We start from the raw sequence: 17,303 nt of genomic DNA, 5'->3' as shown, positions 1-17,303 counted from the left end.
GTTAGCCATCCCTAAAATAATACCTTCAGCTCCCATGCTATTCAGGTAGAATTTTTGCCTGACAGCCTGAGAGGATGCATGCATCCTAATCACCAAGTTTTAAATCCACAAGTAGCAGGGAAAAGGTTTGAGAGCGCAGCCCTTGAAATCCAATATTTTAATCTCACAAAGCCACAGACTGCCTTTGGCTCTTTGGAATAAACTTTAATCTGAAGGTGTCGTTACACGGGACCCGTGCACGGAGCTGTAATGAATGCATCCCTTTGCAAGGCTGGCAGCTGTTTGGTGGCCAGTCACATGAAACAAACTGATGGACCCCTTCCCACCCCCAACAGGCAGGCCCTGCATCGCGGGACACCCCCCGAACTGGCATCAGCTCTGATTTGTAACCCTCCTGGCAGTCTTCAGCAAAGACTACAAAGCCAGAGTGATCGGCCTCTGTACCCTCCAGACATTCCCACCAGCTTAAGGTTGAAGCGCGTTGGCAAGCCAGCCTGGGAAGCTTGCAAGGCTGCTGCCTGAGCTGTATTTATTCTGAAGAAACACGCTCTTTGCAGCTATGAATCTGGCAATTTTACACACATTGATTTTGCATTTGTTTCTTTCTTCCTACAGAACACAGCCCTGGCTGAATTTCCATGCTGTTTGGGATAAATGCCTACCCAAACCCACTGGTTCTCCTCCTGACCCAATGGCATTTGATAAAGAGAATGCTCCTCTGTTATATTCTTACAATGTGCAAGCACAAAGTAAACACTGAATGCTTCTCCCCCCCCTTAATGTTTTCAAAGTTGAATATTAATGATTTAAATGTAATTATGAAAGTAGTTTGTGTGTATGGGAAATGTCTCTTAAAAAAACTGTTTCAGTTCAAGTTAATTCAGACACTCCATCCATGCGTAAGAACAACTGAGCTATAAAATTGGGCAGCATGTTTTCTGGCAATAATGAGAAGATAATATTCCTAAGGAGTGTTTAAGTGACATCACTACTGATAGGTTAATTAGAAAGAAAATTGTAAAGCTTCTCCGATTCATTAGAATAAAGTGCCTCTAGTACATGTGAGTTTAGCTGCAGAGTCTTTGTTCTGGCCATATCTTATGGTAATTATTACCTGTCTTGTTAAAAAGGCCAACCATACATATAAACAGAATTTCAGAAGCAGGCTAAATCAGAAGGAAATACATATAGCTTTAATGTAGTAAAGAGGTTTTTCCTTGCTCAAATGTACTTTTAAACCACTGATGACAGCCTTGTGTACGTTTGCCTCTGTCAATGTGTAAGGAACGGTCTCTAAGCAGGTGTATAGTTCCCGGTTGCACGAAATGAAATTAATTGTGTATGCACATTTTCATTCTATGTTAAATGAGGAAATCTAATGATAAAAGCAGCCTCAAATGATTTGTGCAGAGGGCATTGCTATCTGTCATTTTATTAATGCATTTTATAATTAAACCTCAGGAAAGAGACTAATTACACTTAATTCCTTTTATGTGGGCATTCTATTTTTATAACTGAAATATTTTTTGCATATTATTTGTTGCTGTTGTTATTGTTAATGAGTCCAAAAGGCTGAGAGATTGTCTGTACTTGGAGACTGAATAGCAACTCCAGCATATCTATTTTGGCGAATTTCCAAGTACTGTCAAGCCTTAATATTGTTGCCTGGAGTTAGGCACAGGCTGGATATCTGCTGTGCGAATTTCCTCATGGCAATCTGTACTGGCAGGTGTAATGTGTGGCCTGAGCAAAGCTATGGGATATTTCTAGTCTTGCACTCCTTCCAGTGTATTTTAGGTATGTGAGCTTGGGTGTCCCAGTAAGAGACATGACATTTCTCTTTGGAGGAATTACTCGAATGTAACCCATGCCGCTTTTGAAGCAACCACCCATGAAGGTTTAGAGTCACAAACCCTTTTTTTTCTGTGGTCAACCAGTTGTTTAAGCAGCTGCAGCTTCTTACCCCTGGAAATGCCCAGCTCCTTGTTCCCACAGAAAGCCGCTCTTACCTCCTGCCCAAAAGGGGAGGGCACGCTGCGGGGAAGAGAGGGGCCATAGGACATGGACTGAGCTGGTGCAGAGCACGAAATGGCTTTCACACCACTCCTGAGCAGGTGCTCTAGGTTTTTTTTCTTTTCACTTTTTCACCTTTTCCTGAGAGAGGGAGAAACATTAGAACTGCTATTACAGAAAGAGAGCTTGGAAAGTGTAAAATGTGCATGACCGAGTGTCTGCAGAGAACGGGGAGTGCAGGAGAGAGAAATGGAGTTCGCAGTGGTGGGTGGTTAACAAGACAGCAAAGTGGACTTCTGGTACTATAGTAGACTTGATGTCTTCTGCAGCATTGCTGCAAAATTATCCATGTATATGTGAATTAAAGGCATCAAAGATAAAAGGAGAATTCATTATCCTACTGGAGTTAATTGATATACCATTACTTTTTTTAAATAGAGCTAGGATGACTCAGTGTAGCATAACGTAATATTAATAGCATGTACTTCACCACTACAATCATGGATGGGAACCAGTAGAGACTGTTAAAAAGGAAGAAGAAAATTTTCTGGTATCTTCTTGATGGTCTCAGGCAGTTCCCATTAGGCAAAAGCAAAGCAAATTCAAGATTTGACAAGCTGATTTTATAGATCCTACATAGAAGCCTGGGCATAAATGTTCATGGAGACTGCTTCATCCAAAGTTGCTTCCAAACAGAAAAACAGAAAAGAACATAAACTCTGACAAGTTAAACATAAAACCACAAAAAGATTTTGAGGAGGAGAAATGCTAAAATGTAAGAGCTAAGAATACACTTTCAAACATACCAGAGGTGTGGAGCCTCCTGGAGAACCAAGATCTCAAAAGATAGTTTGGGTGCAAGGTAGAAAAGACCACAGAAAAAAATTAGATTATTTGTGTCAATGTTTGCTAAAGAGGAGGGCAGCAAAACTCCTGCAGAGGGTCTGCTCGCCACAGGGGTGAGTCTGAGGAGCTGAATCCAACAGCAGGGTCAGTGGCAAAGATTTTAGAAAAAACTGATGAAATGGATAGTAAGAAACCACCAGAATTAGATGGCATTCACCCTCAACTCTAAAGAAAATTTGGATATGAAGCTGCTGAACTAGCAACTACAGGATGTAATCTACTGCCTAAATCAGTAAATTGTTGAGTAGCAGAGGAATGGAAAGTGGCAAATGTGACACCAGTCTTTAAGGATGGTCCTGGAAAGTAACCAAGCGAGTCTCATGTTCAATTGAGCAGACGGATGGAAGCAATAAGGATGGTGAGGGTTAGTTGGCACATGGATAATGATAATATAGTGGGGAAGGGTCAGTGTGGCTATTATAGACGGAAGCCATTCCTCATAGATCTATTGCAGGTCACTGGAGCTGTCAATGACTATATAGATAAATGCGGTCCGGTTAGTATACTGACATTTTCAGAAAGTTTTTAACAGTAAAGCCTTAAGTAAAAGCTCTGCTGAGGGATGAGAAAGAACAGGGTCTTCTAGTCAAGGTATTAAATTCTAGGAAAAAAATGCTTTAAATAAGTGGTCAATTTTCACAATCAAAAGACCTTACCATAGTGATTATTCTGTTCTGTGTATTTGTAAATGGCATGGTGAAGAGGTTGAAGATTGGGGTGATAAGATTTGCAGGCAACACAATACCATGCAGGATTGTCAAATCTAAATTTAAAGTTAAAAGCTGTAAAAAGATAGCACAATACAGTGTGTTAAAGCAGCAGGTGAAATTCAGTGATGCTAAATGCTAAGCACTAAGTACAATGCATGTGGAAAACTGCATACACAATCACTCTAAATTAACCATTACCTCTGAAGAGGTAGATCTCATAGTCCTTGTGGCTAGCTCACTGAAAATGTCAACCCAGTCAAAAAAGCAAACAGGATATTAACAGTTAGGGAAAGAATCGAAGATAAAGGAGAAACCATCATTACGTCATTTAGGAGCACCAATATCTTGAAAATGACAGATTGTTCTGGTACTTCCACTTCCAAATGAATGTGATTGATAGACTGAGAAATGGTTAAGAGGAGGCCAATGAGGCTTGTCAAGGGTAAAGAACAGCTCCCTTACGAGGCAAGATGGAATTGACTGGTAAGCTTCAGTGGGAAAAAGGTGGACGTGATGTAGGTCAATAGGGTAAGGAATGATACAGAGAATGAGGAAGAAATCATAAGATTATTATGTTGTAGCTATAAAAAAAAGAAAGATTTTTTCAAACAATGCAAGCATTTAGCTTTGGAATCCATTGATATAGTAGATCAGGAATGTCAAAAGCAGAGCAAATTCAAATAAATAGTTAAAAAAGAGTCCTAGATACTAAATATGAAAATCCCAGCATAAAAAAATCTGTAAACTGCTGATTGCCAGGGGCTTGGGTGTTATTATACCCAGTGAAGAATAATTTCATACTTGTCCTTTCCTTTCCTTTCCTTGCCTAGGAAAGGAATATTCCTTTCCTCTACTTGTCCTTGTTGGAGTGAGGATACTGGGCAGGGTGGGCCATAGGAATGGGTCTAATATCTGTATCCTCTTACCATTATAGGTGAGCTATCCCAATTTGTACTTGTCGTGGTTTGGGAAAACACAGAAGAGAGGCTGCCTCTGTCAATCCTGTTGCTGGACAAAATGTTTCAGTTATCAGAGCAGCATCATTTGTTGTGTTCATTTTTTTCTAACATTCTTGATCCTTAATTTTTTAAGGGCTAATTAATTTTTTAGACATGAAAATCTTTATAAATCTTCCATGAAATACAGATTTAAATATGGTGCCTGCCTGCCAACTAAGTATTTTATTCTTAAAATTTCATACTAAACAATTTTTAGTAAGATTATTAACTCATTTTTTTTCATAGTTGTCTTGAAGGATTTTTCTATTAGGCATAAAGTTACAAGAATGCTTTGAATGTGTCAAATTTAGTATATTTTTGCAAGAATGATGTTAATTACATGTGTGAGAGGAATATTCTTTCTCCTTACCTTTCTGCAAACAAATTCTAAATAACATACACAGCTTTTTTGAGAAATGCTGAATAATAGTTTACCTACAGTTATTTCACTCTTGATTTATTAAACCTTTCCACTGTCAAAATATATTCAGGATCCCGGAGGACCTCAGTTTGCATTTCTTTCTTGTGCAGACACAAGAATGTTGATCATGCAGCTTTAAGTCTGCATGTCAATATATTCTTCCTTGAATTCTGCCAATTACACTAACCTGGCATTGAGCTCATCTTGCCACAGGCTGGCATACAGCTCATATGCTTGAGTATCCCTGTTGAATTCCCAGAGTTCAGATCAATCACACCCACCCTCACTACAAGTGAGATTGGACAGTGATGTATGTAGTAGGGAATTGGTGTGTGAATGAGATTACCCCAAAGGGACATGCAATTCTGTGGGAAAGCATAGCTATCATCTTCCTGTACTGTTCAGATGGATCACAAATCACAGAATAAATGGATGGGACTAAGAATATCTTTGTCTTTGTGCTCCATTCACTGAATACCACTGTTGACATTCACTGAATACTTACTATGAAGGTAAGATTTATATTATAGCATAAAGAAAGCCAGGTATGCTGGAGGTTTTAAGAGTAAGTGCTACTTATGTAGAAAAGACTGGCTACTTAACTGACATGAATCACTCTGTAGGCATTTGTCTTTCAGATGTGTGCACAAGATCTTAGTCAAACAGAGACTGGTGGAGCACTGTATGCTCCTGGAACATTCTTCTGTTGCTTATGTGTGGCATAACATCAATATTTTATATCCAAACATTAGTGACTTTTCAGTGGGGTTTCTGATGGCCTTCTCAAGCCCTCCCTCACGTCAAGTGCTCAGCAGCTGACTCCGTACTACTCCCAACACACCACCTGGGGAAGACCTTTTTGGCTCTGAGGACCTACCACTGCTCCTTCCACTTTTATGCTTGCTGTGAATAGAGTAAACTTGCAAGAGGCTTTCCAAAAGCAGTATCTACTTTTCTCCAATATTCTGAACATAGGATTTCACTGCCTTTTAAGACCTGGAGATTCACACGAGCCACCCAGCAGTATATCTCAAAGTCTTCAGCTTTCTTTCTGATCCAAAATAGGAGTCCAAAGTTTGCTATGGCAAAAATTAAGGATTACACTAGCCAATCCTTGGTTTATTTTTGAATACAGTGATTGCCCTGAATATTTGTAAGAAAGTCATGACTGATCAAGCCATTCTTGTCTTCTTCCCATTTCCTTGCTGCAGGTTTCTTGATTGCATAAAGAAATGTCGGTATCTGTCATCTACTATCTCTACTGTGTGACACCTGCTTGCCTCCCATTTTTAATACTTTTTGCTGTAATCACCGTCAAGCTGCGCTGAGCTACTTCTTGCTTGCTGTACTTACTGACTGCAACCTCAGGTGCATTCCACTGCAGACTGTAAGAAATAACCCTTTGATATGGGGTTAATCAACGATGGAGCATCCCAAAGAGATGCTCTCTTCTTCATTAACAAGAAATCTAGGAGAGGCTCTATACCAGTGAGGAGCCACTGGAAATTGTGGGGTCTGCATGGCAACATGCTCTTAAAGATTTTCATTTACTGTAGAGTAAGAAATCGTTCATTCTTCCTTTTGAGCTTTTATTGGATAGTGTCTGTCAGGAAACAATCAGTCCTGTTGACGATCAGCGCTTTTCCTTTGGCAATAGGACTACAAAAAGCTGATATAACCCTGCAAAGACTCTCATCTGGAGGGACTGAAGAAATATAGCAGTAATGTGTGGAGAGCGGAATCACAAAGATTAGGGGAAGGGCCCTGTTTGTGAAGCTACAGGAGCTGTATGTGATTTCTGGTATAAAATTTCGCCATGGAATGGGAATCTCATAAAACAGTATACATGGAAGCCCAGCCATTTCCGCTTGGATTTTCTCTTCTCTGAGATGCAAGAAAGCAGCCACTAAAAATACATTTTTTAAAAAAAAAGATTATACTTTACACGTGATGATATGGGCTTAAAAGAAGTGTCTGTGGAAGCTGTATTACGCTCAAGCCTCAGACAGGGAATGATTCCTTAATTGGTGGAAATGGATGACTTTGATCTTTTAAAAACCTAGAAATCAAGGTCTGCTAAAAACAGATGCAGTGATAAAGTGACTAGATGAACACCAAGCTAAATGTGCGTAACAACAAGCAATCAGGAAACCTGAAATGGAAAAATCCCATGATGAACACAGAAGAAAAAGACTTATGCTTTGCATGGTATAAAAGCCTTTCCAGACACTGTAGGGACATAACTAACTAAAGCTGCTCTAAACTTTGCCTGCTTTTCAGCTCTGCCTATCTATCCACTGAACCCAGAATAGCTCAAGTGATTTCCGGGTGCCGACTTGAGACACTCAGGAGTGTCCTGCTGCAGGGAGACAGGTTTATATTCCCTTGTTAAACTCCACTGTTATACAGTTTACAGAGCCCAGATAGATAGCTGCCTACATACTGCCTACTCCTTTGAGAAGCCTGAAGAGTTAGTCTTGATCCTAATTAATTTCTTCTGGGAGACATAGTTAGCAATAGCCAACTATTACATGACAGCCTACTGTTTAGAAGCCTGGCCTCTAGGCTTTTCAAAGGGGACTTAAAATTATGTCTCCTGTGGCTCAAGAGAGGGCTTTAATATCAGGTTATGAGTTTCATAGGCACTCTGTCCCTCTTATTGCAAACACGAATGCACAAGTCATGTTGTCAGAAGGAAAAAAACAGAAGAAGTTGCCTGACCTTGTATTTAGGACACTTACAAAGAAGGAAATGTCAGTTTTGAATGCTGTCGAATCCTCATACATGGGTTTTGACAGCAGTTTCAAATGTCATGCTTATGCCTTCCATGATTTGAAACTTTAGGTCTGCTTCCTTCCAAATAAGAGACAGGGTCCCTCTTGTCTGCCTGCCTCTTGTGACCCTTGGCTCTTAAGTATTGAATTCTCTCGTTTTGCTAGGAATAATTCTTGGTGTAGGTGGATGAATTTTCCTGAATAACCACAGATAAGGTTGGTGTGAACTCTGTTATCATGGGAAAGGACGAAATACACAAATTGTGCTTGTTTGCAGAATGCTGTGAACCTATCCACAGCATAGGTTGGTTACTGTTGTGAGTGTCACTGCGCTGCTCACTCGGCAAGCTAGAACAGACCAAGCAAGGCCACACAGATTCCTAGGCAACAACAACACAGAAGGTCATGATTGACACTGTAGGAGCTTCCTGTCCCTTGTCCCTATTTTTACTTCCAACTGGGTACAACTGAAACAAAGAGCGGGGCACAAACCAGAAGAAAAGCAACAAACAGGAGAAAGGACTGAAGAGTCAAAGGAGGACTGCAAAGCATGAAAGATATAAAACTCTGCAGTGCCTGTATTTCAGATGTCTGTTCTGCAAATATATAAGAAAAATCTACAAAAGAATGAGAAAAATAATGTAGTATTAGGAGATATGAGGAAGCTAGAGATAGGGCTAAATGGCGTACGTGGACTGAGAAAAATGAGTTGACAAGACAATGAAACTAGAAATGTCAAAGACGAGAAGTATGACTTTCATGGAAGATGTGAAAAAAAGGATGTAAAACTCACAAAGTAACAAAATGACACAGATGCACATTGTGTATAAAAAAGTACATTTTGCCCTCATTCTTCATGAATTTTGCATCCACTAAACCCATTTGTGCAAGATACTCTGTATCTTTGCAGCTCTCAGCCACAGGCTCTTTGTTTGATGCTGGTTTCAATAAACATGCTGGCTGCAGGAGATATCATTCAAGGCAATAAGAGATCTGTTGATCATATCTCACACGCCTAGCAAACACTACGACCATCCTTAACAATTCTCCTGAGAGCAGTCAGTAGTTCCCCAGCTCTAAGGCAGGAAGGGATAGAGATCTGTAGGCAGAGCTCTGCCGATCATTGTCCTCAACATGAGACAAGAATAAAATATGAGTTATCGTGAGCCTTATCTAAATAGACTAGTAAAATTGTTGCCAGTAGTGTTTGAATCTTCAAAAGCTGTGGGGACTGTGCTCCACATTGGCTGTGTTACGTCCCTCATCTCTGGTGACTGATTCAACTAAATACTACTATCACTGATAGTGTGTGCGCCATATTCTTGCCCTACTCTGAGACTAGGTCTTGCAGCTTTATTGTCCATTATTGCCATCACCAACTAGTTTCATTTTTTTTTCCTAAAGTTAGGATTACTTCAGAAATGGAGTCCTAATGTGCTCAGACCTCTGCCAGTTTGGGATAGGATATGAAAGGCACTAATAATTCTCCAAACTTTTCTTGTGGTTCTTTTAATACATCCTTGTCTTATGGAGCACAGACACGGTCCTATTCAGTCCTTTTTTGCCATGGTGTGGACAGAACCTTATATTTCTGGTAATCCCTCATCCTGAAGAAGAAAGGAGGGTGGAGATAAATTTTTAGAACTCTGAGCTCTCAGCGAGTCTATCTGCCATTTAAAGTTTTGGATAGTCGTGTTTTCTTTTATAGTCTTTTCCTTAGATCTAATGAAACTTTTCTTTGTTACTCCTAATTTGTAAGATATCTTACTTTTTGTGAAAAATCACTTCGTTTACTGGAAGTATTTTGAGTCACATGTTTCAAGGTCTGTAAACCTTTGCTGTAGTAGGCTTTTCAGAATTAACCGTTGTAGCTTGCTCTCTGCTCAGCTGTCAGAATTAAGAGGGATCTGTATTTACTTCCAGTGTAGCGATGAGGTTCCCCCCCCACAGAGGTCTTCTGTGATGAATGTCCATATGTCTTATCCATGAACTGCAGTAAAATCCTGCCAAAGTTAATTGTGGTATATGACATATGGTTTTATATGAAGTTACAAAATTATGGCTGTGGCTCTCCAACACTGGTTGAGAATAGTTGACCAACCATGCAGGCAGAGGACGTATGTGAAGAAACACTTCTTCTTGTAGACTTCTGGGTCCGTCGATGGACATTTTCTTCCCATGTCTAGTCACAGATGAATCCAAGTTAAAGTAGGATGTATGCTTGGGCTTTCCGCAGAAGCAGAGTCTATGAGCCCAAATAAAAGTCTCATGTAAAAGTGCCATGACTAAGAACAGTATAATAAGCCTGTGAAAGTTTTAAAACTGTGTTTAAGAGAATAATTTGTCGAACCTTAAGACATAATGCAGAGTCTATAGAGGCTGGCAGAAAGGGATCCTTGAGTAGAAAAGCAATACGCTGGTGAGACTGATGAACTTTGTGCGACATCAACTCACTAGTCTTCCACCTTTCTGGTTCCCAGAACAATTCCGCAGAAAATCAAAGTAGAAAGCTCCATCAGTCATGAAGGGCAATTAAAGACTATTTTAGATCTCGTAATCCTAAAATGGGGTGTTCCTCAGTGGATTTGTTTCTGATAAAAACACCAAGTGCCTAGCATGCCATTCCCAGTGGGAAGGAAGACCACGACTTCTGATTGGAAATGGTGATGTGATAACAGACTTCATTAAACCTTTTTCCCCCTTCCATCAATCTTTTCAAATCCAGACAGTTCTGGCAGGGCCAGTGGAAGACCATTACTTCCAGTGCTTGCTCTATGAGTCTGTTCTCTCATCTGCTCCCAGGCTTCACTGGAGTCCATAAAAACCTGAAGATCAAACTGAAAGTGTCATAAGGATGCCTTGATTTTGGTGTCATTTTCTTCATGTTGTTTCATCATTGCCTTTTGGTTTCATTGCTCTTTGCTGCTATTATTGGTATATTGTATTCCTTTCATACGTACCTTCCTCAGCAATGGATCTACTCTATTTTCTTTTAAAAGAGACAGTTCCATACCAGTTCTTTATTTACATCTGATTTCCTATAATCTTAGTTTTTACTTCTTTAAATTTATACTCTGCATCTGTAATGCATAACACTTTCACTCGTATTTAGACCTTGGAATCTTTTGAATGTGTGCTGAAAGACTTTCACACTTTTTAGCACCTGTCCAAGTGGAATATAGCTGTTGGGCTCATCCCATCACTATGGTTTTGCAGTGCCCACTAACAGAGTACAACATACAGACTTTGAGTTGCCTATCATCGGAGCTGTCTTCAGTTAGAGATTGCATTGCTTCAATTATACAAATTTATAAACCCACTAGTATAGATGTAGCTCTATTACTTTCAAGTACTTTATATTCTTTTATTTATTTCTGTAAAGTAGGAAGATTTATATCAGTATGAATGTGGCTTTATCAGGGCTTTTGCTGGCTGTAACTAGACTGACAACAAAATGTTATTTGTGGAATATGTTTACTTATTGCATCTAAATACTTTACAGGTAATGTTTCATTGTATGATCTATTTTTTTTAAGAGTTTAGCTGGTTTAATTTTTCTTTTCTTGGCTTGGTGAGTGGGAATAGTGGTGGAGTTATGTGCATTATTTCTTCCTATAAGAATGATCTGCACCTTGTGTTATCTACTTCATATTTTTCTGTAAGGCTTCAGTTAAATCAAAGAAAGCTGTTCAAGGAGGAGGAAACAGGAAGCAAAACAATAATGGAGATAAGTAGATCATGAGAAGAACTATTAGCTGGGAAACGCTCCTGATAAGATCCTACCACATAAGGATGGTTTACTATCCCCTGTGCTGAAAACCTAGGATTAGAGAATCTGATCTTTAAAGATAACGGTATGTGAAGTGAGAAGCACTGAACAGATTTTTGCATATTTTGCTATAGAGATGCATCTGTGAAACAGAGAGATACAGAACTGCAGCAAGCAGGCTGGTGGTCCCAGCCAAGAAATGGGAATGAACCTGCATTATTGACAGTGGATATAAACTTAGGAAAGGAGTTACAGGTACAGAACTCTGCGTCCTTTGCTCGTCTTCCTATATACTCTATTCTTTTCAGCAATTATTATTTTTTGTTTTGTTTTTCTATTTTTGTTTTGAAGAAGCTGTTTCTTGAGCTTCTGCTGTCCATCAGTTAAAGGTCACTGGAGAGAAAAGTCTTGCAAGTTCCAAACCCATTTGTGACTGTCAGGTTAAAATGGCTGTTAAACAGGAGAATACAACACAAGACTCAGCGACAAGGCTGGAGGGTAAAACTGATTCCAAAGAATGACGCTTTTAAAGGGGAGAAAAAACCCAGTTACAACCATCTGGCCAGAATAACACTTGGCTATGCATTGTGGCCACATCAACAAAAAAGCTTTAAAATAAGTTATTTTAGAAAATATATTAACATTTTTCATTATAAGATACTGGACTTTTCCTAACGAAATTGAAAAAAGCTGTGTATTTGTGTTACACACTTTGTATATTTAGGCTATTCAGAGAGTGGATAGTCTAACTTTATTCTGTGGTACTAGTTTATTCAAATGATGCACACATTTTAATAGGTTAGTTTTTTGCCTAATACAGGTTATTATTTGAAATGAACCCTCTCTAAAGGCATTGTTCTGTTGTTCTGTAATCTTAGCTATATGTTTCCAAATATATGATTCCAGAGCTTATTAAAAGCACAACTTTTTCCTCATCTTTAATCACATTATGTCTGATAATGTACATCTCACAGCTTTCCATTAAGAACAACTGACTGTAAGAGTGCTACAGTAAAGGAAAGAATGAAAACATTTACCAGAGAAGATATTCTTGAGTTAAAGTTCTAGCTGCTGCATTAATTCACCTATATTTCACACAACAAATACTGTGGGTGTATTTCTCAGTTACCAGGTGCCTGACTACTTACTTGCCTGCCTGGCTTCCTCATCACAGGCACTTCTTATGCCATTGGTCCCGTATGCAAGCTCCCAGTGCCAAGGGTTTGCATTCCGTGGTACGAGTGAGGACTAACTGACTTCTAAAATTCTACAAAGTGGGCAAATTAAGAGTGATCTGAAGCATACTGAAACTCCTGAGTCATATACAGAAAGTCTCTGATTGTATATTTAGACCAATGACAATGCTCTTTCAGTATGAAGTCAAACTTGATTAGATTGTTAGGGTCATGAAACAGAATCTGTGTAAGAACCATGACATTTGCAAAACCTGCTATTCCTACTGTACAGAACACAATTTCCATTGACCATCTTTATAATTAAATATTGGTTCAACAAGGCTGCACTAATTAGACACATAAACACTTTTTATGTTGACTCTTGGTAGTCTCTTTCACCAATGTTTTCTCCTTCTTTTTGCGTACTCACTATTCTGCAAGGTATCAGCAACCCTTGATGAGTTTATGCCTCTTCTTTAGCACAACTGGACAGATTAAAACCATCTATTTTTATTGTTATTTTTCCTACACAGAACATATATTATTTTATCATGGAATTTCTTAAGTGAATGCTTTTAGATTCAGTGTTTGGATGTGGCGGTGTTATAATTTCTACCAATACAGGACTCAAATGCACTAGGACCTATTCATACACCGATCCCTACAAACAAGATTGAATAATATCAATAAACAAACTTAGCAAACACTATGAAGACAACTTGATTAAATTAGTAAAATAACACAGAGCATGTATTAGGTTTCATAGTTATGACTTTGCTTTTGTGATTAAAGACATAACTGTTAATTATCCTGATATTATTATCAAAGAAATACCAAACTCTTTGTCAGAGATAAGTTGCTTAGATATGAGTGAAAGAATAAGGAGAAAAATATATAACACATTAAAAGCTACTATCAACAAGAAGTAACACATTTATTCCACAAAGAAACTCCACAGACCTACTATATGTTTCAAGTAATTTCTTCAGCTCTTCCAGGACAAGTCTATATTATTAGAGGTGTTTGGCATAGGTTCTTTAAAACATGATCAGACATGAAAAAACCTGCTTTCTCTTTGACCCCATCAGCAAATATATCTGTAAAGGCTGAAAAAATTGTTACAATACATTTCACTTACCCTCATCCTTCCATTTCTTATTGCTGGTCCATCTTCTGCTAACCTCAACACATACAAATCCATTTTGTACTCCCTTCCTCCTCGAATACTAAACCCAAACCCTTTGGCTCCTTTTTCCAAATCAACGGTGAAATAATCAAAGTCCTGTATAGACAAATACAAAATGAAAGACAATTAACCGTATAAATGGCATGGTATACATTCAAGAAAACTTTAAAATACAAATCTTCAAAAGTGCATCTATCCAATTGATATAAGCAAAGGGACCTTCAAAGTATTCTTCTGCACTGACAGACATTGGCCATTGCTGAAAAGACACTTTAGCAAAACATAAATGCCTAAGTCTAAACCACCCTGAAAGGGCATCATCCAGCAGTTGCCTGGTACAAAAAGCTCTCTAGATGGTTTCCATGTTCACCCTCAATACTTTCATGGTACCTGAGTATAAGTCTTTATGTCTATGCACGAAGTGCTGATTTGGCAAGTGAGGTAGCAGGCAGTTCCTGTATAAGAATCATCACAGCTAAAAATTAGCAGGAAAGACACCTCCTAAATTCCCAGCAGAACTTAACATGATCAGCAGGCTGGAGTCACAAAGTACAGCAACTCTCATCACTTCGGTTAAATCATGTGCCTTGAGGGAGAGGTGGGAAGTAGGAGATTTGAGCTTCACCCTTTCTGTGTCCTGCAGAGACTGAGATTCATCTTTCCAGTTTTATCTTGGTTGACCCTAACTACCAACCCCATAGAGGAGTCTGGGTGGGAACTTGCTCCGTTGCTCCTAATCCATTGGCAGCCAGGACTGCAAGAGCCATGGGAGCAGGAGGAAAATGAGAGCAAGTTTGGGTTGTGCAGACCAGTGATTAGAGAATTAAACTGGAGATGGTGAGAAACAGGCAGTCTAAGCATCTATCTAGATGCTAATAAGCATCTTATAGGGTATGCGCATGGGGATAGGGATTTGCTATTTAGATACTGAAATGCATAAAATTTTCAGAGGGTTCTCTGGATCCCATTAAGAATTTGGATGTTTTCACTGATATGGTTTATGTGTCTGGCTTTGAAAATACAGACACAGAAACCATCTATATATCATTCCAGCATATAGTGTCCAGAAGTTTACATTCTCTTATTTAATATTTTTCTAACTTCTGTTTTTTTCTGCCTTTATGTAAGGAGAAAGGAAGATTTTTTTAAAAGTCTGAACTTTGGGCTAAAACCTCAAACCTTCACAGCTGTCAGTAAATGTTTGTCATCAGCAGAGTCTTGTCCAACTCTTCATCTAAGGTTTATTTCTTTGAATTTGTAAGATCATGCATGATGTCAAAGAAACTAGTTACACAAGCTAGTTTCTCCTCATCCAGACTATTACTAACAGAAATGTAATTTATCAGTCAGGATTCAAATTTATTTATTTATTTATTCAGATTAGATAAAATCTTCATTTTCAACAACGCTGTAGAAATGCAGTCTGACCTAAGTACATCAACTGTCTGATGACTGTATTATGTTCCTAGGAATAAAAAAATTCCTCTGCTGATGCAAAGGCAGCTTATTTTAGAACTTTTATTTTAACTCTCCAGTACCTTAAAAATAGCATTTATTTAACATTATAGTCACACAATTATAAATGTAGTGTTATTTGACAGATCACACAGTTCTTCATTAATATTAATGATTTTGAAATAATTTCCTCTACAGAGAAATAGTAACTCAGAGTAAAAACAGTAAAGGTGCCTTTTTCTTCTGTAATGTCACCTTTTTTACCAGTATACATGATCTCTCCCTACAGACCTAATGCTTTCTGTTTAGGAGTGCTGTAAGTATTTCAGTTTGTACCTGGGGCTGCCTGTACTCTGACAGAGGGTACTGCCTGGTGTCGGGTGAATGCTGCCTGTAATCTATCAAGGGTGGCTGCCTGTAGTCGAGAGGTGGTGGCTGCTGGTAATCCATCACCGGAGGATGCCTGTAGTCCAGCGGAGGCTGTCGGTAGTCCGTTGAGGACTGCCTGTAGTCTGTAAATGGAGGTTGCCGGATATCAGGTTTCACATCCTGTCTGGCTTTTACTTCTGACCTATAACTGAGAATGGCAAAATGACTTAGTTTCAGAAAGTGGCAAAACATTAAGAATATGCATTACGTGCAATATTGAGGAGTGAAAGCAAACTGCCTGACTGCAAAATTGCATAAAACAAATTTTCATAGAGAAGCAAAACTTTTGAGGGTAAATAGTCAAGGCATCCAAAAACAGTGAGCGCTTTTGAAACGTAGACATAAGCAATTTTTCCTCAGGTCATACTGTGCAATTTTCCAGCTTATATTAGTGAGATCAGGATTAGGCTCAAAGACACAAGAACAGAAAAAGCATCTTGATTCCCACTTATCTTGCCTACTTGGAAGATGAAACTGCAAGTGAAGACACCCACAATACTCACTACAAAATAATGCACTGAGTTTATAAAGTGCTTTTTTCCCGAATTAAGATTTCTATAGAGTAAATGAAACATCAGTGCAGACATTTATAGCCCTTCGGTTTCATTTACATACACTATTATTCTTGTGAGCTTCTCAAGATTAAAAAAGGATGCATTCTTTGCGCTAGCTGTTATCTTTTTAATGAAAGGTATTCTTTGATATAACATCTATTAATATAGTGTGTATTATTATTATTATTATTATTACACACTCCCTATAATACTATCTGGCTACAAGCCCGTAGCAGGTCATAGCAGTAGTTATGCACAGAAGTAACACAGGGTGAAAGGAAGACAAATTTGGTTAATGAGGAATTAATAACAAGTAAAATATTGCTTTAATTGGTAACTGCTTACAGGAAGATGAGTCCTAACCTTTCAAATAAAATGTGACTTTCTGTAGTACAACGACTAGTTAATTAATTTACTCAGATGGGAATGAGTGGCTCCCTTACGACATGGAAATCAGTGCATAATGGCACTTCAGACTCCAGGGTGAAGTAAGGAATATTTCTCCCTGCAAACCTCTGTACCTCAGCCATGTAACGTGCTGAATGTGCACAAAGGAAGTCCCAAACCTTTTTAGCAAGGTAATTCTCTAATAGTGGTTTGAGTTAGATTTAACAAAAATTTTTCACACAGTGGATGTTTTTACACTCTCCCCTAGGTGCTGAAGGAACTATTTGCTCCCTGTACAGGAAATACACATTTCAAACTCTGCTTTAATAATGGCCTGGAAGTTTTCAGTCGACCAACTGACCATGTATGTACATGTACACGTGCAGATACATGGACATATATAGACTGTGAAAGAGATTTTGAAATGTACTTATTGATTAAAAAAAATTACATTCTGAAAAAATGAGAGCATTGCTTTTAATCACGTTAATTTATGTATTAAAAGATAATCTAAATAATCTAAACA

General features: G+C 38.6%; 1 protein-coding gene across 11 annotated transcripts in view; it reads right to left on the bottom strand.

Moving 5' to 3' along the window:
- The window catches only part of MAGI2 (membrane associated guanylate kinase, WW and PDZ domain containing 2), a 773,865-nt gene that overhangs the window by 29,475 nt on the left and 727,087 nt on the right, over positions 1-17,303 (bottom strand). For all 11 annotated transcript variants that reach the window (XM_072858606.1, XM_072858618.1, XM_072858632.1 and 8 more), the window contains 2 exons: positions 15,744-15,984; positions 13,905-14,048 (listed from right to left, as the gene is read on the bottom strand). In XM_072858606.1, coding sequence (XP_072714707.1) covers positions 13,905-14,048; positions 15,744-15,984 — 385 coding nt within the window. The remainder of the gene's footprint in view (positions 1-13,904; positions 14,049-15,743; positions 15,985-17,303) is intronic.

Source organism: Ciconia boyciana, chromosome 1 (genome assembly GCF_034638445.1).
Source record: "Ciconia boyciana chromosome 1, ASM3463844v1, whole genome shotgun sequence".
Taxonomy (NCBI): Eukaryota; Metazoa; Chordata; class Aves; order Ciconiiformes; family Ciconiidae; genus Ciconia; species Ciconia boyciana.
The sequence above is the reverse complement of the archived record's forward strand: the minus strand, read 5'-3'. Positions and strand labels throughout refer to the sequence as shown.